The 26,125-nt window shown below is 31.8% G+C and overlaps 1 protein-coding gene across 1 annotated transcript in view; it reads left to right on the top strand.

The window, feature by feature from the left end:
- Positions 1-25,174, top strand: part of LOC148299789 (all trans-polyprenyl-diphosphate synthase PDSS1-like) — a 77,170-nt gene extending 51,996 nt beyond the window's left edge. The window contains exons 4-7 of the mRNA XM_088275680.1: positions 17,279-17,368; positions 19,598-19,729; positions 21,160-21,354; positions 23,441-25,174. Coding sequence (XP_088131806.1) covers positions 17,279-17,368; positions 19,598-19,729; positions 21,160-21,354; positions 23,441-23,662 — 639 coding nt within the window. The 3' untranslated portion in view covers positions 23,663-25,174. The remainder of the gene's footprint in view (positions 1-17,278; positions 17,369-19,597; positions 19,730-21,159; positions 21,355-23,440) is intronic.
- The last annotated feature ends 951 nt before the right edge of the window (positions 25,175-26,125 follow it).

Genomic DNA, 26,125 nt, shown 5'->3' with positions numbered 1-26,125 from the left:
AGACAACACACCTAATATGTTTTTTTTCACAATGCTTGTGAAAATTGTACGTAATATTTTAGTTGATGTCAAAAAGTATGATGTCCGCTATGAGCCCTGTTAAGTTTTGCATGTTCTGCTGTTATGTTTAACAGATGGCGCTGCCATTTTGGTCAAAACAGCTGTTTAAAAAAATGTTTTCCGTGTCGTAGGTAATATATAAGAATACGCGGGTATTTTAATGCAACGTTGGATCAAATTTCAAAACAATTGGTGATTAATTTACGGAGATTTATGATTTTGAAAAAACGAACTTTAAAAAAATTTTTTATGCAATTTTCACCTTTTACTGAAAATCCTATAATAAATTAAATTAGCGTATCAAAAATTCGCTTAATATCTCATATTGTCTACTAGGTACACGCAATAGCAGACGGTTCTGAAGAAAAAAAATGCCATAAAAAGCGATACGATGAAGATTATTACATCGTGGATTTTTGGTAGTAAAAAGGCCCTAGTGGAAAGTTCACGGCCAGTTCCCTTAATCGATCACGTGATGCCGATCTGCGCTGCAGACTCCCGTGTGCTTTTTACGACTGTCCAAGTATTAGTAGCCCATGGTCACAGCGAGATCTTCGTCTCACCCACTTTCGTTTCTCGAGATATTTCACGATCACCTCCGCGGGGTCCATACTTCATCCGTCTCTAGGTAAATAACACCGTCGCGGATGGCTGCTACTTGCTACCAGCTACCTGCACAATAGGCGCGTTCGTTTATTTTCATTCGCACTCACTGTCGCGGCTAAAACCTCATTTTTGTACATGCACACAACAAAACAAACTATGAAATTTCGTAAATATAGGATGTTTTTTTATAGAGATTCTATTTTTGAACCCCCAACATTGTTTCTACTGACCGTCAATGTGACAATTGACAGTGGATTTGTATTTTTTTTGTAATTTATCCAAAATTAAACAAGGTTTTTGGATTTAATGTTTGATAATGTCTTGAAAAGACGAAACGCAATATACATCATTATATATATTCAAATAAAGTAGAATTCAATCTTATAACCTTGTTTAATTTTGGATTTATTACCCAACTATTTAAAATGGATGTCTGCAGTTACAATAAATAAGTTTTTTTGTAGTCAGTACGTTTTGCCATTTCACCATGAATAGACTGAATGACCATTAGGCGTGTCGTAAATTCAGTGAATGTGCCGAAAACAATATTTAGCTTGATCCTCTTTTTCAACGCAAAATTTTATTCACCGATGAGGCACATTTTTGGTAAAATGGCTATGTCAATAAGCAGAATTGCCAAATTCGGAGTGGAGAAAACCCAGAACCCTTACATCCATTAAAAGTCACTATTTGGTGTGCTTTATGGGAGGTGGAATCATTAGCCCATTTTTTTAAGACGATGCTGACCAGAATGTTACGGTCAATGGAGAGTAGTGCAGAAACATAACTACTGACTTCTTCGTACCTCAGTAAATGGCATTGATGTGACAAAGCTGTGGTTTCAACAAGATGGCGCAACATGCCACACGGCGGGTGCCACCATAATTTTATTTCAGGAAATTTTTGGAAATTTGTATACTTAAAAAAAAAACACCCTATAGCTTCATAAAGAATCAATCATCTAGTAATTGGATTATCCTAGATTTCAAATTGGCGAAAAAAGTTTTAAGTCATTACTTTATTCGCTTTTCGATTTCACAAATCATGTGGATAAAAGTTTTAATTTCACAGCGCGATGAATAGCGAATTCTACGCTATTTTCATTACTATTGATGATATGAATATATGCCTCTGTAGAGTAGTAATTATAACGTTTTACTACTGTTTATAGTGTCTCGGATGCGATTGCAGACTGGTTCAATGTAAAACATATTTAAAAGACTGATGAACATTTTTTCAAGAAATTTTCAATGAACATAGAAACTCAGGATTAATTAAAACAATTTTTAAAATGTAAGCGACATAATTATAAATAAATAAAAACTTGGAGAAAAGCTCTTCTTCCTTCTTATAGATCCGAGGATCTGTCTTTTTTATTATACGTCTCTTGTAACGTTAAATGCCAGCTGTTTCGCCATCGCTTTGGAGGTCTTGCAGGTGGTCTTCTTCCATCTGGGTTCTCTTCAAGAGCAATATGGGTTATTCTATTTTCTTGCATTTTTTTTGACATGGGCATTCCAGAATCGTCTTCGCTGTCTTCCCCATCTGACTATATCCTCCTCACTTGGCTGAAAATCGTTTATTCAATTAAAAATGCTGACAATTTTTCCGATTATTTTTTATTTACTAACAAGTAAATCGCAGTGTCTTCAACGAGTTTATTCCGCACTTTTGTTCTACGAGCACATTGTGTGTTATAATAATGAGTATTTATTTTTATTGCGCGACTAAAATACACCATTGTAATACGGTATCGCGACCCGTTCCGAGCGAGAGTCGGTTCATTCTTTGCTTTTACTTTCATTGCGGTCCGAGACACGTGACAGAGCGCAAATATTACCTACCGCAAAATGTCTTAATAAATAAAGAACATGTAAATAATTTGATTTTTACTATTATTGGTTATCGTCATCTTTCATACATTCGGTTCGTCAAATAATAATGATATAAATTATTATTTAGTAATATAATAGTCTTCTTAGTAATAGAATATTATTTAGTAATAGAATAGAATAGTCTTATGTTTATTGTATTTTATTGATAAACGATGTAATTTCGATTAAGGCTATAAGGATAGTTAAAAATACCTCTTAAACTTTGAAAGATTTTTCACCTTTGTCATGTTCAATTGAATGGGGCTCCTAGTTAAACTCCCAACGACTTACTACCTCTCAAGATCCATGGCATTGACTATGTATTTTCAAGGAGTAGATTTACCATTTTAATCCCGCGCTGTGCTAGGGAGTTCCCTGTAATACATAAAACCTTCTCAAAGTTAGTCCAAATTATCTCCATGTTTGATAGTTTTCGCATGTCTATGAGTGTGAATTTTTTATTATTTCAAAAAAATAATGTTTATATGAATATTTCATACCTTTAAGTTAACCTTTTTTTATACATCTGAAGGAAAGAACTAATCATCCTTAATTTTACAAACAAGAATATTACGTTTATTTGTTGTAATGCTTTATGCGCCACTATGTGCGAATAGTTGGTCTCAAAATCTCAGTACTAGATTTGTGTATTTTTTTTTTAGATACGTATATTATATTGGCAGGATGCTGAATTAACATTTTCATTCCACCTTGGGAGTCATCTTGTGCAAACATATGCAAGCGTTGCAATTTTCGTTAAAACAATCTGCTTTCGATAACGCAACATAATTATGACTATTAAACCGTTGGCTTGTCTCCGTGACATATAATAGTTATGAAATCAGCCTTGAAAAATATTTAATAATAACCATTTATTTAGTTTCGTTTTTCCTTTACCAATATTTGTGCAAGCTAACGAAATTTCGTATGCAATAAAATGCATCATATTATATAATTATATATTTAAAAAAAAATTAAGCGCATTTTAGAAAACATTTGTTTAGACATAATAACTTTTTTGTAATGAATTTTAACATTGCTATTATACTTGTTTCTCCATGCATTGTGGTATTTTCGAATTGATGTTTTTAAGGCTAAAATAATAATTTAAGACATTGAATGTACTTTATTCGGTAAAATTTTATTTAACTCTTGTAGAAACTTAAACAATTTCATTTATAAAAATATTTTTATGTTTTATTTAAATTTAATATTCGAGCCCTGTATACAACTTATACAGCAATATTTAAAGGCATTGAACCTTGTTCGTTAGATACTAAAACCCCGTATTACACTGTTAAAATAATTATTTGCAAAATATTAAGTTTATTTTTATTTCAAAAGACGATATGTATTGATATGTATTTCATAAAACTTCACGGTATCTTAAAAAAATTTACGTCTACGTCCTTTTTCTTCTTTTATTTTTTTCTATTATACTCGTGCAAGCAAATACAAATCTATCACGTTAAATTTTCTGTATGAGGCGCTCAAACCTGTATTGTACATTTAAGTAGTAGTCTCACGACAGATTAATTTACATCAACCGTGTCACTCAAATTTAACACGACATGATGTATAGATTGATATTACAAATTGGTTAAAATAATTTCCTCACATTGAGACTTACAGACTATGTGGACAACTATCTTTCGTTTCCTTTAGTCTGTATTCGTCAATTGCTAATAAAGGTATATTTTTTTGTAAGTGGGAGAGGTATTCCTTATGTTATGACAGGCGCCATGGCGTGATTGGTCGACAGTCGACTGCGAATCTGGCGTCTTGGGTTCGATTCCCGCCTATTGCAAAATAAATTCAAGAAAGACTAATTTTCAATTCGTCTGAGTGTTTGTGCTGTTTTTTCCACATTTGCCTTTCCTATTCTCACTATCCTACTTGCAGACAAGCCTCTGAAAGTAGAGGCTTTTCGGGTTACTCCTTTTTTTTAACTAAAAAATATACATCGATTTTGCGAACTTCTAAAGTTTGACGAATTTTAACACTACGTTATATGTAATTATTCTACCACTCGCTATGATTTGTTCTTCATCAGAGATGCTAATTCATCAATGGACGCAAACTAGCAGCTGCAAAGGACCATATATAACCATTTTAATTAAATTTTTCACATTATAGATTTTTATGCTAATCTGTGTGTGACTCCATGTTGTCTAAATCTATACCCGTTTCTGACTCGATTTCAAGATGGTGTACGTGAATATTTTTCTATAATTTAACCGTGATTTGATAGGCGTTTCGTCCTGTAACTGGTTTCCTGTATGTTATTTTGAATAAATTTTGCCACACGTGTTTTTCAAATGCGAAAATCTTCAAACACATATAAATACATCACGACATGGTGCTTTATGGTTTTGTCTGTCCCGGTGGATCTCTGAATAATTATTATTTTGTTGATCAATTATTTTTTATTAACATGATGTAAACGTTTATGATAATGAAATTTACTCCTCAACCTATGAACTTCGTATTATGAATACCATATGTGTACACAACCTTCGATAATTCACTTATATGTTAGGTCAAACGTGGGTAGTATATGATACATATCGCACACAAAATGACCACTTAAACTTGCCAGTGGCAGGTTGTAAGCCATGGCATTTAAAAGCTTAGATTTTTACCATATTTTTTCTCTTCCTTGTGAACTTTAGTATGATTTATCAATTTCATTTATGCTCGTAACATCACTCAAATTTCTGAGACGTTATCTGCCTTTGAAACGGATGCAGATATCTCGTTAATTTCGGAACTTTTTTCTCGGAACGCCTTTTTTGCTGTTATAATTTGATGTTAATCTCCAGTAGAATCATTGGCCACGTCTATGTACCTTGATAAATAGTATTTCCAACCGCGCATTTTAAAGACGGCAACTATTATTATATGAATTACCAAAATGTTGAATCCACGTCGATGATTTTTCCGTCCTGAATAATATTTTGTAAACCTTGAAATAAAACGTCATAATGTTAATGTAATTTTACATCATTATTGCCGTAATAAGTGTGTCAACATCTCAGTAATATTTTACAAAACAAAATCGTTAAAAAAAAATTTTAATCATGTTTTCATCACGTTCAGAGTACATCCCTTTTGCTCGAAATTATAATTGAAATGATCAGAGTTTTTTTTGGGTAGACCTTGGTTTCAGCAGAATTATTAAAACCCTTATAAATGTATTATATTTTTAATAAAAAAAATATCTTTCACTTTTTTGTAAAATATGTTTAATCGAAGGCACATCGTGTAGGTATAATACTTTTTTTACGATTTGTCGTAAAATGTATTTTTTGTTGCTGCTGTCAACGATTCGAATTCTTCCCGGGTCACGGTCATTTATATGATAAATATTATACACCAAAGGTAATTATTGCTTTTCACTTGTTGTATGTACCGGGTCTTCAATTCTGACCTGATTTATGTGGTATTTAATGTAGAATCTTCTTTTCGTGTTCCATGACCGACCTGTGAATACTTTTCCCAATATCAACCGGTGCCCGATTAATGGCAACCGGTACATGTCTCCATTTAATGGTAACTTTTATCGATTCGATTTTTATCCCGACCGGTATTTTATACTGACCGGCCTCCGCAGTGCCCCGAAAAGGTAGTTTCGCACACACTTGAAGATGCGCTGGACCTTTAGTTCGAAATAAGGTCACAGTCAAATTGTTTACTTCTCTTTCTGATGACGCAACACTGATTTCCCCATTAAACTAATATCGTACACTAAATTAACGTTTAGTAACTAAAGGCGCTCTTAGTTTCTCTTTACTTGAGGCACGTTATGTCCGCAATAATCAATTTCTTTCTACGCATTTGAATACCCGTAGCATCTAAGTTTTTTGTAAGAAAAATAAATCGATGATATGAAATGTTTTTTACTTATTTACTAAATAATACTATTTAATTGATATGATACACCTATTTAAAATAGTTATGTCCGCCTCCGTAGTGTAATGGTCAGCACGCTCGGCTACCGTTCTAGAGGTCCCGGGTTCGATTCCCAAGGGGGGTAAAATAAATATAAGTGATTTTTTCACCCGAATATTTATTCAATATTACCCTGGACTGGTACCTGAAGCGAAGGGCTGGTCACCTTTCCTTCATGTGTAAAACGATCAATATAACGCTGCGTTTATATGACGCAGTGCCCTATGCACCATTGGGGTGCGGATAAGGGTTTTATTATTATTATATTAATTTAAAATAACAAATAGTGCATCAATGCCTTTTCGTGTCTTGTACACAATTAGGTAGGTAAAGTTATTAGTAGAGTCGAAACTGGATATAAGAGACTTGGATATAGGTGAAACTTTTTTAAGAAGAAAACTAGCTTAAAGTCTATTTACGGCATTATTTTTTTTTAGGCATGGATACAAGAGAAACCTTTTTATGAGAGAAAAACGTTTCAGTCTCTGGAGCTTTATTTTATCCTGGTTCGACTGTATTTCAACAAAAAAAATAGAGGACGATATCCTTTTGGGATCGTTGATAGTAAGTTTGCTGAAGAAGCGTGCTTTTTAGCTGAAATTTTTATATAAAAAGAGATGACACTTAAAATATGCAAGATAGAGTATTTTTTATTATCATTATCTTTCTAAATATTGTTTTTTTGATAGTTCTTTCTAAAGTCTTGTTGATCCATAATTATGGTGATATCGTTCAATTTAATACACGGACACTAACCTAATAATTACTTGAGCGTTTGTTTGGCTAAGTTTATATTTTCAGAGGGCGATTTATTAATTTTGATCCGTTCCTTCCGTTGCCCTCGGCCTTGCATTCTTCTAATGCTCTCATTTCTCCCACGATCCAAAACCACTTTCTCACAGTGTACGGAACTGACCGCATTTCCGCACTATTCACGAATCAAATGAACTTCGAAGGTACGGCCTAAAAGTTTGTTAAGAATTAAAGTGTATTTTTAATTAATATTTAGGTTATTATAGATAGTGAATATCGGTTTGTGCTCGTAGTCAAAAGGTCTTATTTATAGAGGAAAGAAGATAACGCATCAAAATTATCAGGTTATGTTGATATGTTCATATCAAATTTAATACTTGTTCATAAAACAAATTCTAAGATTTACCTTGCTTAAAAGAATGTATTTTTTACTTTTATTTCTTTGTTTGTATTTGACTTTTTAGAACGGGTGTGCTATACGAGTACTAGTAAAACATGTTACGATAAGCTATGTTTATTATCTTTGTTAGATTTTTAGTTTTCATTATGAGTTACACACTGATTGTTTTATGGATTCGTTGACTTGTCAGTTCAAAATAATTATTGAAAAATTGTACTTATCAAATAGGTACATTAATATATGTTTTTTTAAAGTCACTTATTATTTAAGATAGTCGTTGAAATATATTAACAGGAGTTATTTTCTATGATTGATTATGAAAAGTTTCAAAAGTAAAATTGATACATGTACGTATGTTGATATAATTGTAAAATTTCTAAATGTTGTATCAAAAGCTGGCGTCGTTAACATTTTTGGAACACCTAGGGTCAAAATACTCGCTTCAAAGATATTTGTTAGTTTGGCGTTTGAAAAATAGTTTACATAAATTATCAGACTTCTTAGAATTCTTTGTTTTCCATATTCATATTCACACAAACCTCATTCATAAGATACGAATGTAGAAACCTTTTTGCATCATAAAAATATACAACTACAAAGCTTCCATGAGGTTTTTAACCAGTTTTATTTTGAGCTTATGTCTCTTAGATGTATCGATTACATAATTATAATAACTACCCGCACATGTGCAGGTGTTATGACAGCTTTATGAGTGTTACACGCTTCTATGTCCCTGATACGAAATTCGTTCACACATTTCGGTCCGAACTCCCATGTGGAATATTCAGAAAGATCTACTTAATCCGACGACATTCACAAAGATGACCAAGGCCACCGAACTAATGTCCAAGCATGCACCCACACGGCTAATGTGTGTGTACAGTGTACAGTGTACACACGCACGTGTGTGGGTGGACAGGTACCTAGCACCTATAAACTGTAAATTCCTTTAAACATTATTTTCCTAGGGTGCGTAATGTTAGCACAGTTATTTACTCGGCTATCAAATCATTATTCGTATTAACAAATCAATTATTTTCACATGTCCAAGCCACTTTCGTTTTTGTTTACGCGTTTTGCATTAACATTGTATTCGCTACTCTGTCCGTTCTATTGGTGCTTGACGATTTTACCCATACATTTATTTTTCTTTATTTAGAGTTTTTTTTTAAATTGTCAATTAACTTTATGATAGTTTAAAAAAAAACACAAATCTTACGTATTAACAATAAACGTTGTATGAAAAAGGTCGACAATTGGTAGACAGCTGGAACCTAAGCGATGTCAAAACACAAACCTCGGTGACAATGCCTTTGTGGTCGCAGATTTAGTATGGAATGACCTATCATCGAATCTTAGAGCTATCGGAACTCCCATTGAATTTCGGTCCAAATTGAAAACTCAACTTTTCAAATTTTCTCAACCACTGTAACCGATGACATGTGAAATATTCACATTTCACTCTGAACTTTGTTTATGGAGTTATAGTATCTAGAGATAAGAGTTAGAGCAACACATTCGTACTCACAACTCGAGGCACTCCTGCTTTTTATCGAATTATTACTACTCGTATAATTAAAACACTAGTAGTCTATTTGATCATCGAGAACTAGAATTAGAATCATATTCAAGTTCTTTGTACAACACCCAACCACTGTAACCGATGACATGTGAAATATTCACATTTCACTCTGAACTTTGTTTATGGAGTTATAGTATCTAGAGAGAGAGTAGTATGTTTATGTTTATGCTGGGTAGTATGTTTTCTAGGGATGGAAAGATTGATAAAGACATAGAAAGGAGAGTGAATGCTGGGAACAGAGTGAATGGTGCACTAAAATCAGTTTTAGCAAATAAAAATCTATCAGCGGAAGCTAAACTGGCAGTACACAATGGAGTTCTGGTTCCAACCCTTATGTATGGAAGCGAAGCATGGAGTTGGCAAAAGAAGGATGAAAGCAGACTGAATGCAGTCGAAATGCGATCCCTCAGACGAATGTGTGGCAAAACGATGTTTGATAGATGTTCGAATGATGAAATAAGGAAAAAATGTAAGGCTGAGATAAGCATTATCGATAAGATTAAGAAAGGTGTGTTGAGATGGTTTGGACATGTGGAGCGTATGAGTGAAGAAAGAACGGTTAAACAAATTTATGGAGCGAATGTAGTTGGAAAAGAAGCAAAGGACGACCGAGGAAAACTTGGCACAATCAGGTATGTCAAATACTTGAAAGCGGCCGGGTCAGGAGTCGTAATAATCCTCGGGTATGTATGAGGAGATGCATGAATGTAGAAGAGGCAAAGAATGTTTGCAAAGACAGAGTGGTGTGGCGTTCGATTCTCTCTGCCTACCCCTGCGGGGAAGCGGCGTGATGGTTAGTTAGTTAGTTAGTTAGTTAGTATCTAGAGATAAGAGTTAGAGCAACACATTCGTACTCACAACTCGAAGCACTCCTGCTTTTTATCTAATTATTACTACTCGTATAATTAAAACACTAGTAGTCTATTTAATTATCGAGAACTAGAATTAGAATCATATTCAAGTTCTTTGTACAACACCCAACACCCTTGGGGAGATTATTCACAAAAATTGCTATTAAAACATCATCCAATAGTATTAAAAAAATTATAACATTTATGACAACTTTAAACATATTGTTTTTATGTTTACTATAAAGACTCTGACCTCATTCTTACTAATACTATATTCTGCATCACTCTAAACATCCAGAAATTTTCATCATGCCGGGATTTGGATCTGTTATTTGATGAATCTTTGAAGTCAATTCTTCAATTCCGTATTCTTACAGCTACATGTTTTAAACATGATTATATTTAGTATTAGCAGAAAATACTAAAAAGGAACATGTTTTTTTTATTTACAACATTTTGAGTGTGTCCAAATAATGTGTGTGATTATAATCCAGGATTCGGACCTCACATACTAATATAAGAGTTTCTGCTTGATAAAAAGCTTCTTTACATTTCACCAATAGATGTCTCTAGTGAAGTTCTAGTGATTCAAGAACAAGGTTTCTAAATTGGTTCATATATATATATATATAGAACTTCCGAGAATTTGAGTAGTGTGGTTGTCAATAATGGGTAGAATTGGTGAATGTTACACGTGTGTAAAGTGATCACTTAAACCAGCCGATGACGGTCGTCAGCCCCGTAAATGTCCAGGCTTCCATATTCTTCTTCATCTTTGATGAGATGTCAAAAAATAATATGTTTATTTTATGTTTAAGTACTCGAATAATCCTAAGGAAATTTAGTTTGTATTAATACAGTGTTTTATTTATAGTAAATTACACTTTACCGGATCTTCATACATGATTACATGATAACTTGTATATAAATGAGAAAAAAGTAAAATAAATATCTTAAATTATTAATATATTATTTATTGTATTATTAGAAGTTTATAATTAATGTGTTTTTCATGCATATTGCTTAAAGGTTTTTATTTTTTAAATTTATTAATATTTTTCCCGCACTTGCACACCGAACGGAGTACAGCGACCATCACGGAATGATTGCGTCAGTGACCAAGCGAGAAAGCAAACCAGACGGATGAAATTCAACCAACTTTCTTTCTCCGCCCGCCGCCATTTCGTTTCCACTCGTCGTTCTCGAAACTCTGTGCCGCAAATTTCGGACACATGGACATTTTTACAATTTTCACACAGACACGTTCACCCCCCCCTTTTCTCTTTCGCACACTCACGCACTCCATATCGCTCACTCCTTTCAACAACGTCATATATCAAAAAACTTGATTTTTCAGGAGATCGTTTTTAAAGTTTAAGAATATAATGAAATGTATTAAAAATAAATATCACGCCACTTATTCAATTTTTGACTGTGTAACAGATCTTTTAAGGTAAAACCTGAATGTTTTTGCTCCATTTGAAAAATATTTAGTATATTTAAAAAAAAAATACTTAAACAATTCATTTCTTCTAAATGCAAAAACCACACTTTCTACCCTGTAGCGGGTAAATATTCAGTTAAAAATATACCGCTTTTTCTGGGATATAGTACATTTTCTGGGCATTCCGAAATCATGCATAACTGAAAATTGACGATTTTTGATATATGACTTTGTTGAAAGGAGTGAGCGATGTATGCTCGCACCTCGTATTCATATTATCTGGTACTTACTTTGGGGGTCGGGTGATGCTTTTTTTTAAATTTTCTTTTTAAGTTCATTATTTGCCCAAGAAAATTTGCCTTTCATTAATTGAATCGGCAGTAACTTTATGATAAAATTTATCCATTTTTAATTTAAGTTTTACTTAGTAAATACCACTAAGTTATTAAAATCTGTTGTGACACGTGTTTCGATGCATTCCGCATCATTTTCAAATACCATTTGAATATCTGAAACTAAAAAATTCTCCTTGCCAATAGGCAATAATTACGTACAAGGATTAAGAGCATATTCAGTTAATATATCTTAAAAATGAAAGTGAATGTGTATAGTAAATAATAAATGAATAAGGTTAATATATGCAATACAATGGATTCAATATCTTATATCAATCAAGAGTTCATTCGTTTGTCTTATTCGTCTTGTCATATTTTCTAAATAAGACACCACTATATCTGATAGATTTTTATGCCCTATTGCCTCATAAATTTTTGTCAACTGCATACCTTCTTTCGCGCATTCTGCTTCCAGTTTAAATCATTCTTTTTTTAATTGGACATATCCATACTAAATGAGGGATATCTTGCGATAACGTCTCATCACATTCACAAAAAGAATTTTGTTTTATTTTAAAACGGAAGAGGTATTCTCGAAATGCTTCATTGACTGGACCATTATTCCGACGGTCCTCATCTTAACATTGTATCCCAACTGTTTGGCTAACGCCTTAGAATATTGAGGTTAGTTTTGTTTGTGTAATCGCTTCTGTGTGGAGAGATCTCCCTTTGCGCAAACAAATACGGATTCGCTCGTTAAAAAATCCTGCATAATTAACTAAATAAATATTTGATCAGTCATATTTGTTATTAAAAAAACATTCAAATAGCGTTTTAATAATAAAATAAATTTAATACTCGAAAATACTTGCACAATTTACATCGTTTAAATCTAAGTAACCCACCGTTTTTTTAAACAATATTTTTTAATTTTTTTTTATTGATTTCAACTAATGATTCCAACATTTTCTCGATGACTGTGCACCCAATCTGCAATATCCGCACCCAATTTACCCGACTTAGTGTTATTGACGCAATCGTTAATTACGTTAAGTCTAAGATATTGTAATAAATTTTAGAGTGCAAAAAATTACTGAAATTTATTCAGGGATTCGAAAGCACCGCCTACTATTTTGGCAACCGTGTAAATAAATTATCTAGCTAGATATCCCACCATCTAGCTAGATAATTTATTTACAACATTTTGAGTATGTCCAAATACTTGTTCACAAAATCTGGATTATCTCCAATTACAGGAGTTATTTTTAAATAACTCCTATAATTGGAGATAATACTCAAAATGTTTTAAATAAATTATGTGGTCAAATTATAAGCTTAAATAATAAAAATGAAAATGGTATTTTGTGAGGTTTCTCATGTGTGTGATTATAATCCAGGATTCGGACCTCACACATTAATAAAAGAGTTTCTGCTCAGTAAAAAGCTTCTTTTCATCTCACCAATAGATGTCTCTAGTGAAGTTCTAGTGATTCAAGAATAATGTTTAAAAATTGGTCCATATATATAGAACTTCCAAGAATTTCAGTAGTGTGGTTGTCAATAATGGGTAGAATTGGTGAATGTTACACGTGTGTAAAGTGATCACTTAAACCAGCCTATGACGGTCGTCAGCCCCGTAAATGCTCACACTTCCATATTCTTCTTCATCTTTGATGAGATGTCAAAAATAATTGTGGTTGTCAATAATGGGCAGAATTGGTGAATGTTACACGTGTGTAAATTGATCACTTAAACCAGCCTGTGACGGTCGTCAGCCCCGTAAATGCCCAGGATTCTATATTCTTCTTCATCTTTGATGAGATGTCAAAAAATAATATAATTTATTTTGGATCCCCGATTTATATATCGATAAAATGATTCAATCTGCAGCAGACGTGATTGCGCGGGGCCGCTGCGCAGTTTACGCGACAGTTAGTAGCCAGTAACCCGTCACCTGTAGCCAAGATAATAATATAATACGTATGTAACTCGCATCCGTGAAGAATTCGGCCTTCGGTGATTCCGTCGCGCGTGGAATTTTCGAAATCTCCCAATTTTATTGATGTATATGTAAATGTGCAATTCCGTCCGTTGTGCAAGCCGGCGGTGCTTTATCGAAAGCGAACCCGGCATAGGCGTTCTCTAATCATTATCATTACATTTTACATTTCACGACGATTTTTCACCGCCTCGAAGGCGATCCGGGTAATTTAAAATCTGAACAAACCCAATCGAAACGAGGTTAATTTATTTATTTTTATTTGTTTTATTTATTCAGGAGTTGTACAGCTTACATATAAAAAAAGATATAATAAACAATAGTTACATTAACAATAATAAACATTATAATACATTAACAAAAAATAGTTACGTTAAAAAAAGCCAATTAAACAATTCCACATTTAATAATTTACAACGTTCGGAGTGTGTTCAAATACTCGTTCACAAACAAATCTGGATTATCTCCGATAATAGGAGTAATTTTTCATATTATATTTTGACATCTCAACATAGATAAAGAAGAATATGGAAGTCTGGGCATTTACGGGGCTTACGATCGTCATAGTCTGGTTTAAGTGATCATTTTAGAATTGAAGCAGTTTAGAATTGGTGAATGTTACACACGTGTTACATTACCAATTCTACCCATGATTGACAACCACACTACTCAAATACTTGGATGTTCTATATTTTTACTAGAGAAGAAGAATTTTTACTACTACTTTACTTCTTTTCTACATCTATTGCTGAGATGAAGAAGCTTTCTTGTCAAGCAGAAACTTTTTTATTTATGGGATATGTATGGGCTATTTTCGAGGGTATGTGAGGTCCGAATCCTGGATTATAATCACCAAAAAAATAATATAGGTTACTAATTCATTTGCTGGCAAACGTTGGATAAATCATGCGAAAGCGTTGTTAAAAATTTATCAATGCGTACAGTGTGATTATATCGTGTTCTCGGAGACAATACTTTCATATCGTTGAGTAATTACTATAACTAGTTAACTTCGCAATCCGTGTTTTAGATTTAGCCACTAAGAATATAACGTGTTGAAATGGTCATTAATTTTTATGATTTTATCAAACTCTTATCAAACTCTCAAAATCTCATATTTCAATTTCCTAACTTATTTGAGAGTTACCAGCTGTAGTAATTACTTTGTAACGATTTTTAACGAAGAAACCTACTTTTTAAAATGACTTCCCACTTTTAACTGTAGTAAAAATATTAAAATATTTAAAAAAAAAACATTTAAATTAATCATACACACTGAACTCCTCATTTACGCGGTAGATACATAAGATACAATGTGAAAATATATGTTTAAATTTTAATCAAATGTTTATACGATGGATGCGTTTCCTTGTATAAGTATAAGTTAATTCAGGGTATCAAAAAATTAGGTTCATCATGAATTATTGTATCTTTATTTTATTACAAAATACAAAAATTTAAGGTAACAAAAAAATATTCATCCTGCTCTCTTCCGCATACTACTCTGCGCATAGTACTGGGTGGTAAGTACATGCGAGGGCTGTAGGAAATTCCAAATTACTGTTACGCATTCTTAAATTATGTATTTTTTTTTGCAACGTGTTTTTAGAAATCGTATTTAAAAGGGGTTCAGCGTATTAAAATATATCATAATTCTACACTTTCTATGCTTTATAGTCAATCCAGTTATCACAGAACACTACGCATGAGACTTTACGTTTAGTTAACTTAATTTATTCTCCGCATTGAGTGCATCTAAGTGACGATTAGACGCCTTGCATTGACGTAATTTACGCTCAGCATAGCACTGCATCAATTTAATGTATTTACCTATTTACCATTCGCATCGATAAGCCATGCACTTTAACAGAATATTATCTTTAATAATCGGAAAAAATACTATATTTTAACTCATTTTTTGTTCAAACTTCTTTTTTTTAATAAAGAATTAACATGTGAATGTGAGAGGGAAAACAGAACGTGGACGACCGAAAAAGACTTGGCACGATCAATTCAATCAGAACCTAAAATCTGGCGGTGTCAAAAGTCTGCGTAATCGGAGGGCATGTATGACTAGATGTATGGATGTGAAGGAGGCGAGGAGTGTATGTCAGGACAGAGTGTGGCGTTCCATCCTCTCTGCCTACCCCTGCGGGGAAACGGCGTGATGGTAGTAGTAGTAGTAGTAGTAACATGGCATTAATGGAAAGAAAAAATAAAAATAAAAGGAAAAAATACTTTAAATGACCAAAAATATGAGAAATAATTATTAAGCTGATAAATAAAAATTGCTCCTCATGTTTTTTTGTATTCCTTCTTTGTACGTCAAAATTAAAATTATCTTTAAACGCTTTTTGCTTTCGTGCAAACATAACTTTTGAGTTTCAGTATAAGAGTTTCATATTCGATCATTCCTCGCGTTTCGTATCACAACATCCTTAATGGGCACTTGTGATATTTTTTAACTGGTTTTCTGACCCTACGGATAAGAAATGCAAAGGTTAAATAATTTCTCTACTCATCCCTACTTCATGTTTTGTTTACATTCTTGTGAAACTCTCTCTCTCGATAAAGTCGTACATTACTTAAGCCGGTTTCGCAAACACATTAATAAAATCATCACGATTTTTGCATATAAAATATAAATATAAAATCGTTTTGCATAATATTCTTAGTGTATTAAAAATATAATTAAAATTTATTTTATATTTTTTAAACGAAAATTACAGACGGTTTTGTATTGTTATTATTGCTGATCAAACTAAGGATTACCTAAAAATTAGCAATTTTAATATTTTTAAAATATCTTTGTCCCTTAAGGAGTCTGGCGATTATGAATAAAAATGACAGTTGCGTATTGACGAGCATTAGTGGCGCAAAAGTGATGTTTTTTATTTTTTATTTTTTTATTTTTAATGACAATTTTATTGAAAGACGCCAAGAGCCATTTTAACATGTCTAATTTTAGAAGAAAAAAATATTTAAAAATGGTGCCAAACGAGATTATCCCAGAATATTTTTTTGTTACGACTTTTCGTTGGTTATCACTTCCGAATCAAGAATTCCGCCAAGTTGTCCGACTGCTGCATACAAATATACTTTATATTTAATAAGTAATCAAACTTGATGAAAAGCTCATTGATTATACACATATATATATATATATATATATATATATATATATATATATATATATATATATATATATATATATATATATATATATATATATATATATATATATATATATATATATATATATATATATATATATATATATATATATATATATATATATATATATATATATATATATATATATATATATATATATATATATATATATATATATATATAAATATTTATATATAAATATTTATATATTTATTTGATGGTTTAATAAATCTTTTTTTTTGTTACCAGGTGACTATGACCGGAGATTACATCTTGGCTGTGGCTTCAATGATGATCGCTCGACTACGCAACGATGACGTCACACTAATTCTCAGTCAGGTTAGTTGGATTCTAAAATTGATTTTTTTTTTTGTCTGGAACGATTTATTTATTATGCATTTAGGGGGGAAAGGGTATTTTGTATTTTATGATATCGGCTATTATAAGAACATTTACGAAATTCTGTCATTAAAAAAATCAAATATTGTAATAAGTGTTGATTCTTCAATATAGTTTTATCATTATATAAGTAACAAAAAAATTATAAATTAAATATAGGTATTTTGACAATCTTGTTTCCTTTTAATTACTTTTTATGACATTTTTGCACAATCCAATCACTCCTCTCAAAATCTGTTTTTATTTGCTTTATTATAAATAAAACAAAATTTCGATAAATATAAAAGCACTTTTGAAAATCAATTTTACTGGAAATACGATTTATTTTATCCATCCATATGGATAAAATATTATATTCAATGTTCGTAGTGGAAGTTTGCCTTAGTAACAAAAACATAATAAAAGACGTCGATTTGAAAATTGGCTTTTGTTGAGTTAATTTTTATTATCTTTCTTCGATTACTGATCAATTTAGATCGTTTCAAACGTGATATTTTCACTAAAAAATGGGAGGAAAAAAACGTGCAAGAACAGTTTTTTTTTTGGTTTTCAATATGATAAATCCTTAATCAGTTTAGTAGAATGCACTCAATAATTAGTGCTCGCGCGTGATTTAAGAATTTTCACTTTTAACTATTAAGGAGTGTCATTAGTCCTAATCGCACATACTTATAAGGGTGAGGACACAATCGTTAATCATTTATTATTATCAGCCAGGGACGCATAATTGAATAACATAAGTGTGATGGAATGCTATTATTTTATTTTTAGATTAATAGCATATGCCGCTTAATTTCATTGAAGGTAGACATTCATTACTTAATTATCACTGTGTCGATTGCCAATACTTTGTATGTTCCCGTTGTAAGAAAGGTAGAATTAATACAGTATTTTTATTTTTTTTAAGTATAGCTCCCTCATTATAACGTTGAAAACTGTGGCTTTTTTTGACAACATTATTTTTGTTGTGTTGAATTTGAAGTATTGGTCCATAAATAAAATAAATATTACACATATCGTAGTCATACAAGAGAAAGTGACCAAGTGCATTGTTTAACAAAAACGTGATCATTTACTATTTGATATCTTACTAGCTTCATATTGCCCTGAAAAAATCCCAAATAATTTTAAACTTGGAAGTATAATATATTGACTTGGTAAAAATTACTAACTGCATCGATGTTTATTTTCTTGCCAAACTAAAGTGATTTAAATGGCCCTCCTGAACATTTTATGTATTGGTAGTTGGTCACTTTCTCCTGTACGACTACGATATGCATGTGATTGGATGCGAATAGTGGTTAAATAATATTCTTTAGACTCTTAGCCCCATGCAGTGTTTAATAGGATATTATATCGGATCGATGCAGTATTAATTTGGTCATTATTTACATAAATCCCGTGCTTCAAGGTGTTATTAAATAAATGATTATATTATCACACACACTTTTCGTCTAATTTATTTTCGTAAAATAAAGTTATTTTTCGCGATAAGCCAACAACAACGAGATCATTTCCAATAAATTATGTCGAGGTATCAGTAAAAATCTTGCAAAATCGTTAATTTTATTTTGCGCCTGTTGTACTGCAATTTCATTACCTTCAGCGTCCTACAGTTTGCGAGCTTGTATTTTTGACCCTTTTCCGTACCCGATGGTGCTGAGGGCACTTGCTTCAGATCGGAGCGATGTTAACTTGATTGTTTATTATGTTCATTACACAATACCTTTAAATGATAAATTTTTAGTAATTTAACTAATTTTACTCAGATGTAATTACTCTTGATTGCTTTTAATTTTTGAATTTTTGAATTTTAAATCCTGGGAGTACTGGCAAAAAACTTTAACTCGAAAAATGCAGTTTTGACTTAATGATGCATATTATAAAGTTTTCAACGTTCTATAAACTGGCAAAATATACTAAGTAGTTTGAAATGTCACATAAATGTGGTTGAAAAAGTAAATTCAACTTTGAGTTCGATAGCGGGTATTTAATTCAGGCTAAAAGCTTTAAATAACAGGGATTATTAAAACGGGAATTTTAGAGTTAACGTTTTTTGCCAGTATACCCATGATATGTACTGTTATCTTATAAGGTAATTAAATAGTTTATCCATTTGATTGCATTCGGTGTGAACATTTTCTCACCCTGTTTGGTATCTGGTTTCAGATTTTGACAGATCTGGTCCAAGGAGAGTTTATGCAGCTCGGCAGTAAGGAAACAGAGAACGAAAGGTTCGCTCACTACCTCACCAAGACATATCGCAAGACAGCATCACTCATCGCTAACTCCCTCAAATCTGTAAGTATATAAGAAATATAAAATTATTTTGACAAGAATATGGATGAAGCATATGGGAGTCTGCGTAATTACAGGGCATATGACCTATCAAAGGCTGGTTTTAAGTGATCATCTTATACACGTGTAACATTCATCATTCTACCCATGATTGACAACCACACTACTCAAATTTCCGATGTTATATTAAAGCTTCAATTGATACATTCTTTTACATGCCACTTTTTAGAACCATCTTTAGTTAAGTGAGTTTTTTTATTAGTGTAGGAAAAGCCTAAAAACATAATATGAAATTTTCATCAATCTTTTATTTAGACTAGTCATTTATTCACATTATTTTGAGTGTTTCCAAATTTTACTTCAATAATTCTGGGTTTACAACATTTTGAGTGTGTCCGAATACTTGTTCACAAAATCTGGATTATTTCCAATTGCAAATGCCCAGACTTCCATACTCTTCTTCATCTTTGATGAGATGTCAAAAAAATAATTCTGGGTTTGTTACTTCGAAGCTATATGTCTAAATATAGATGCAGAAGAATATAGAAGTCTGGATATTTACAAGGCAACATGACAAGGTGATCAATCTTGCACTTCAGATCAGTCCAGAATATCAAATAAATATTAAGGAAAAAATAACTAATTATTTGTTTGACCCTATAGGAATTTAACTCAGGACCTCCAGCATGGTAGCTAAACGCGCTAACTATCACACTCCTTAGGCGGACCAAACAATTTTAAACCTTTGTAGTTACATCACTGAAATCTACAAGTATCCGTTATGAAGTTTTCAGGAGACCATCAAAATATTGTATATTACTAAATGTAAAATATGTTCTTCGTTTTGGAAATTTAATAGTTTTTTTTTTAAATTATTATAAATGATAATAATTATAATAATAAATTTGGATAACTTATATAGCTCCATTTTTGTAAAAAAATACCACAAGGGCGCTTCACTGTGAATGAATTGGGGAAAATATTATGGTGGAAATGATTTAGCAAACAAATGTGTTTTTAGTCTTTTTCTAAACGTCATCTCACTCTCACTATTTCTAACCATTGGTAGAAGAGCATTCCACGCCAAGATCCATCTTAATTATTTGTAATAATTAGAGCGTAGAAAAATAAAACTGTCTCTGTCAATATGCACAGATGAAAAAGAAGAAAACTAAACTCTTTTTGTATAACTTATTGCAGTAGTCACGATCAAGGATTTCATTAATTGATTCGGCAGCCACTTTGTGGTAAAATCAAACACTGTTGGAAAATGATGCGGAATGCATCGAAACACGTGTCACAGGAGATTTTAAGAAATTGTGGTACTTACTAAGTAAAACATTAATTGAAAAGCGATCAAGGATGCCTGACTTTACCAATATTGTTCTAATGATTTATTTTCACAATTAGATGATTTTTTTCTCACTCTTCAGGTCGCATTATTATCGGGAGCCGATGAGCAGTTATCGGAGCTGGCCTTCCAGTACGGCCGCACCCTCGGCCTGGCCTTCCAGCTGGTGGACGACCTCCTGGACTTTGTGTCCTCCTCAGCCGCCATGGGGAAACCGACAGCGGCCGACCTTAAACTAGGCCTTGCAACAGCGCCAGTGTTGTTTGCTTGTGAAAAGGTATACAAATTTTAAATTTGAATGTTATTTTCTTTTAAATGGAATAATATGATCCAATAATAACTGCATGAAAGTGTGAAATATTTGACACATAATATTTAAGAGAAGTATTTGTCTTATGAAAGGTTTTGATAAACCTTTGGGTTATTATTCAAAAATATATATATTTTTAAATTACTCATTTACAATGAACCAGGCAATTTTTGAAACAGAAGACCCATTTATGACACTTTTTATATCTTTCGCAAGTTAGAGGTTCTCAGCATAAGATGTCGCCAGATAATTTTTTGTGACACATTTTGCAAATAGGGTAGCAGCGATATTGACCTCGAAATACTAAATTCCCGTATGACGTATTCGTATGGTGAGTTGGAACAATCTGAAATATCACACACGTTTCTGTGTTTTTTTTTTTAAATATCTAAACGTACGGCTTGTTGTGTTTGGCCGATAATATGGCAGACATATCATGTACATTTGTACAGATAGAGTGGTTAATACAAATAAGATTTCTTTTTACCGTTACTGATTATTAATTACAATCATAATATACCTGTGTAATTATAATTTCTGTTAAAAAATTATGTAAAATCTGTAATGAGTACTCCCTTCCTAAACATGAGCAGTTTGCTCTGTTAGAGAGATTTCTCATTACTAAAATATTGTCTAATTAAATATTGTCCGCCTCCGTAGTGTAATGGTCAGCACGCTCGGCTACCGTTCTGGAGGTCCCGGGTTCGATTCCCAAGGGGGGTAAAATAAATATAAGTGATTTTTTCACTGTAATATTTATTCAATACTACCCTGGACTGGTACCTGAAGCGGAGGGCTGATCGCCTTTCCTTCATATGTAAATGATCAAGATAACACTGCGTTTATATGACGCAGTGCCCTATGCACCATTGGGGTGCGGATAAGGGTTTTATTTTTTATTTATTTAATTAAATATTATTTATGTCATGACCTATGTTAAAATTAAACACAGTATTTTAATTTTTTAAATATCAACTTTAAAAGAATACAGCTTGCACTCTAACTATCCAAATATTAAAAATAAAGAACACATCTAATGCTTTAAAAAAAAAACCTGTCCTACAAAAATCTACTGGTTATAATAATTTGACCATCAAATCAAACAGTGTGACAAATTCATACATTCGTTGGTACATAATTAATCAATCAAAACTTTTTTTATACATTGTTACCGGCCATGATATTATCATCGCTTGCCATTTGCTCATTGATACGTCGTTGACATTGATACTGTCGCTTGAATTTGTAGTTTTTTTTATTGAATATTAATGAATTATTCATTATTACTTCAATATTTTGCTGTTTTCCCATAAGTAACATATTTCATTTTTAAAAAATGTGCAAAAAGGTAATTTGTTTTCTAACCATATTCACTTTTAAAGGCCCCCCAAGTTATCATCACATAGGCAATAGTCATTAATTATTATTTTATATATAATATTTTGATTTCCTGATTAATGATGCTGAATATGATAATTCAGTTAATTTTCTCTTGTAGATTAATATACATAACTGTTTAATTTTATGCATATACATAATTTGTATATTATCGAGAAAAACCCACCAGGGACAAGTTACCAGAAATTATCGCATTTTTATTTATTTTTCTAATCCTTATCTGCACCCAATGGTGCATAGGGCACTGCATCATTTTGGCACGGTTTTTCCTTCATCATTACTTACATGAAGGTAAGGTGATCATTTCCGAGACCAGTCCTGGGCAATATTAAATAAATATTAGAGTGTAAAATCAGTAATATTTATTATAACCCCCCCCTGGAAATTGAATCCAGGTCCTCTACCACGGTAGCTAAACACGCTATCCATTATACCACGGAGGCGGACTTACACTTTACATAATAGAAAAATTATATGAGACTCGATGTCTTATGATAAATAACTGAATTCAAATCAATTCAAATCAAATTCAAATTCAAATCCCTCCAGCACCCAAAATTAATCAATTTTACACACGCTTCTTTTTTATCTATGATATGTGATTAATGTGCTACGGTATTTTAATTGTTGTATTTTTTTATTATTTTTTCTTTAGTACCCCGAATTGAATCCGATGATCATGCGGCGTTTCCAAGAGCCGGGAGATGTCGAGAAGGCCTTCGAGCTGGTCCACAAGTCGCAGGGGCTGGAGCAGACCCGACTCCTCGCCCGCAAGCACTGCCAGGAGGCCGTCAGGCTGGCCTCCGAGCTCACCGAGTCCCCCTACCAGAAGGGGCTCATCATCGTCAGCGACCTCGTGCTGAACCGCATCAAATAGCCTGCAGTTCATCTGTCCGATGGAGTTACTCAACCCAAATCTAGGTGACACAATACCGCTGTCAAACTTCTGCATATTATAAAGGACTAAGTGTTCGGGATATTAAAAACTGCCTTATGTCAATCGTGATAATACTACGGGGTATTCGTCGAGATGATACTCACTCTGTAATTTGAAACTCGATTAAGAATAATTGGAGACAGGCTTTGAGTGATTCTTATTTATTTTCATGATAATCGTTTGATTTTCTAATGAATACTTGAGTTGAAAATGCTCTCAGAATGTAAAACGATTGTCCCAAGATAATAGTACATATATATAACAATCACTCAAAATTCATCTTTCATTACCCTTTTTTTAGAACCCAAACATTGAGTGTATTAGAAGAATATAGTTATAAGTCATTGTTGAGCTGCTTTACTTAAATATTGTACATACCTTAATGTCATACATATATGAATATTTTACTTATATAAATTTTCTTACTTTATAGTGATTTATTAGTTCTTTTTTGGTAGTTAGGTGAGTTGTTTAAAAATGATTTTAGTGTGCTATGTTCACTTCCAAAATCTTTTATCTCCGTGTGTGCATAATTTGTTTATATAATTTGTATTAAACTTTCCTTAGTATTGATATTAGACAGCTTGTACAGCTCGGCTGTCCAAATTTAAAACACAGTAAGGGACATTTTTTTGTAGTAGGTTTTTTTTGCATTTTTGGACTAAGTACTACTTAGTCCATAAATGCAAAAAAACCTACTACAAAAAAAATGTCCCTAACTGTGTTTTAAATTTGGACAGCCGAGCTACTGATGTTGGTTAGATAAAGTGATAGTTAGCGGTAATTTGCTGATCATTTAATATCCAAAATAGGTTATCAGCACCGGGCCAAAAGCAAGCATGGAAAGTCTTAACTTCTCAATTATTGTCCAATTATGCACCAAAAATTTCCAATTTCACTTATTTTTTTAAGATTCTTAAATCTGTTGGCAGCTGGTTTTTAACGCACTCAATGATTTTCGGCTTTGGTGTTAAATACAAATACAATAATTATTGCGAATACATGATGGAATTTAAAATATAATACTTATTTCTGATTGTAAGTTGATGGATTTCTTAGTCTGGATTACATACATAATGTTGTTAGGTTTAAGTATATAATCAATTGTGTCATTTGTTGTTCTTATGAATGTTGTATAAATATGTTGGATGAGTGTTTATAAATAGTATTATTTTTTTAAAATCATAATACAATATGTAACTTAATATAAAATAATACCCAGTTAAACCATTGATACTAATCAATGCCTTATAAATTTATAGAATAATATAGTATTTCTTACATTCATGGTATATTCATATTGTACGAGTTCTAAAAAATGACCGTTGTACAGGTATATTGAAAATATATTTCTGGTTCTTCCGTATATGGAAAAGAACGCTTTCTAGATTTAAAAAAGTAATCATTTTTAATTTAGTTTGTATATGTATGTTTTAAAATATAAAAATAAAATCATTGAATGAAATATTAGATTGATTCTGCCTGTCAATTATTATAAATGAAATATTTAAAAGGTATAGCAAAATTTTCATCTCCAAAGGAATCTCTATATGAAATGGATTCTTGTAAAGCAACATGTGTTCACGGACATCACATAATAATATATTACTTAGAAACACAAGAAAAATATCTAGTTGCTAATTTATTTTCCGTCTTCATTATCTACGTATGATAATAAAAAATAGTTGATTACTTGAATTGTACAATTATCGTATTTAGATGATGAAGATGTACTTTTCATTATAATTTTAAGTTTTATGTGTAGGTAGATAAACATATTTAATTTGAATAATTGTAAGAAGTCCATACATTAAAATTTGTATGTTATTTTTAAATTATGTAATAAAATGTACATAATCTTACCAAGTATGTATGTACTTCGTCATAAATTTTAGTAAGTATTTTTTTTGTTTATTCTTTGTTTTTAAAACTATGATATCGAGTCATGTGTTTGAATTTAGATAGTTTATTTTTTATATCTCTAGTTTTTTTATTATTATTATTATTTTATAATCACTTGAACCAATTACTTCACTGTGGTACATATCTATGTAAATCACTTCCAAAGCTTTTTCCCCCGTTTTCTCGTTTGTTTTTTTTTTGTTTTTAAGTGCTTGAAAACCTCTTTAAAAACATTGATTTTTAAAATAACATAATATTCTAGATATTTAAAAATATTCAAGGTATAGTGATTCTTATTTGCTCATTTTAATTTAAATACGTGTTCAGTAAGTAATGTGTAAATACTTAAGCGTTTAAGCCTTCGAATTAACAATTTCATAAATAATATTTATGAGTTTTTTTTAAGGTAATGCATGTTTTTTTTGTTATTTATAAAAAAATACTCGTATTATTGGACTCCTTTATTGTTTGTACTTTTATTTGCGTATAATGTATTAGCAA

The sequence above is a fragment of the Brachycentrus maculatus genome, unplaced genomic scaffold (genome assembly GCF_059751285.1).
Source record: "Brachycentrus maculatus isolate JH-2025_06_01 unplaced genomic scaffold, ASM5975128v1 h1tg000946l, whole genome shotgun sequence".
Taxonomy (NCBI): Eukaryota; Metazoa; Arthropoda; class Insecta; order Trichoptera; family Brachycentridae; genus Brachycentrus; species Brachycentrus maculatus.
Note: the sequence above shows the minus strand (reverse complement) of the source record. Positions and strands in the feature narration are given on the sequence as shown.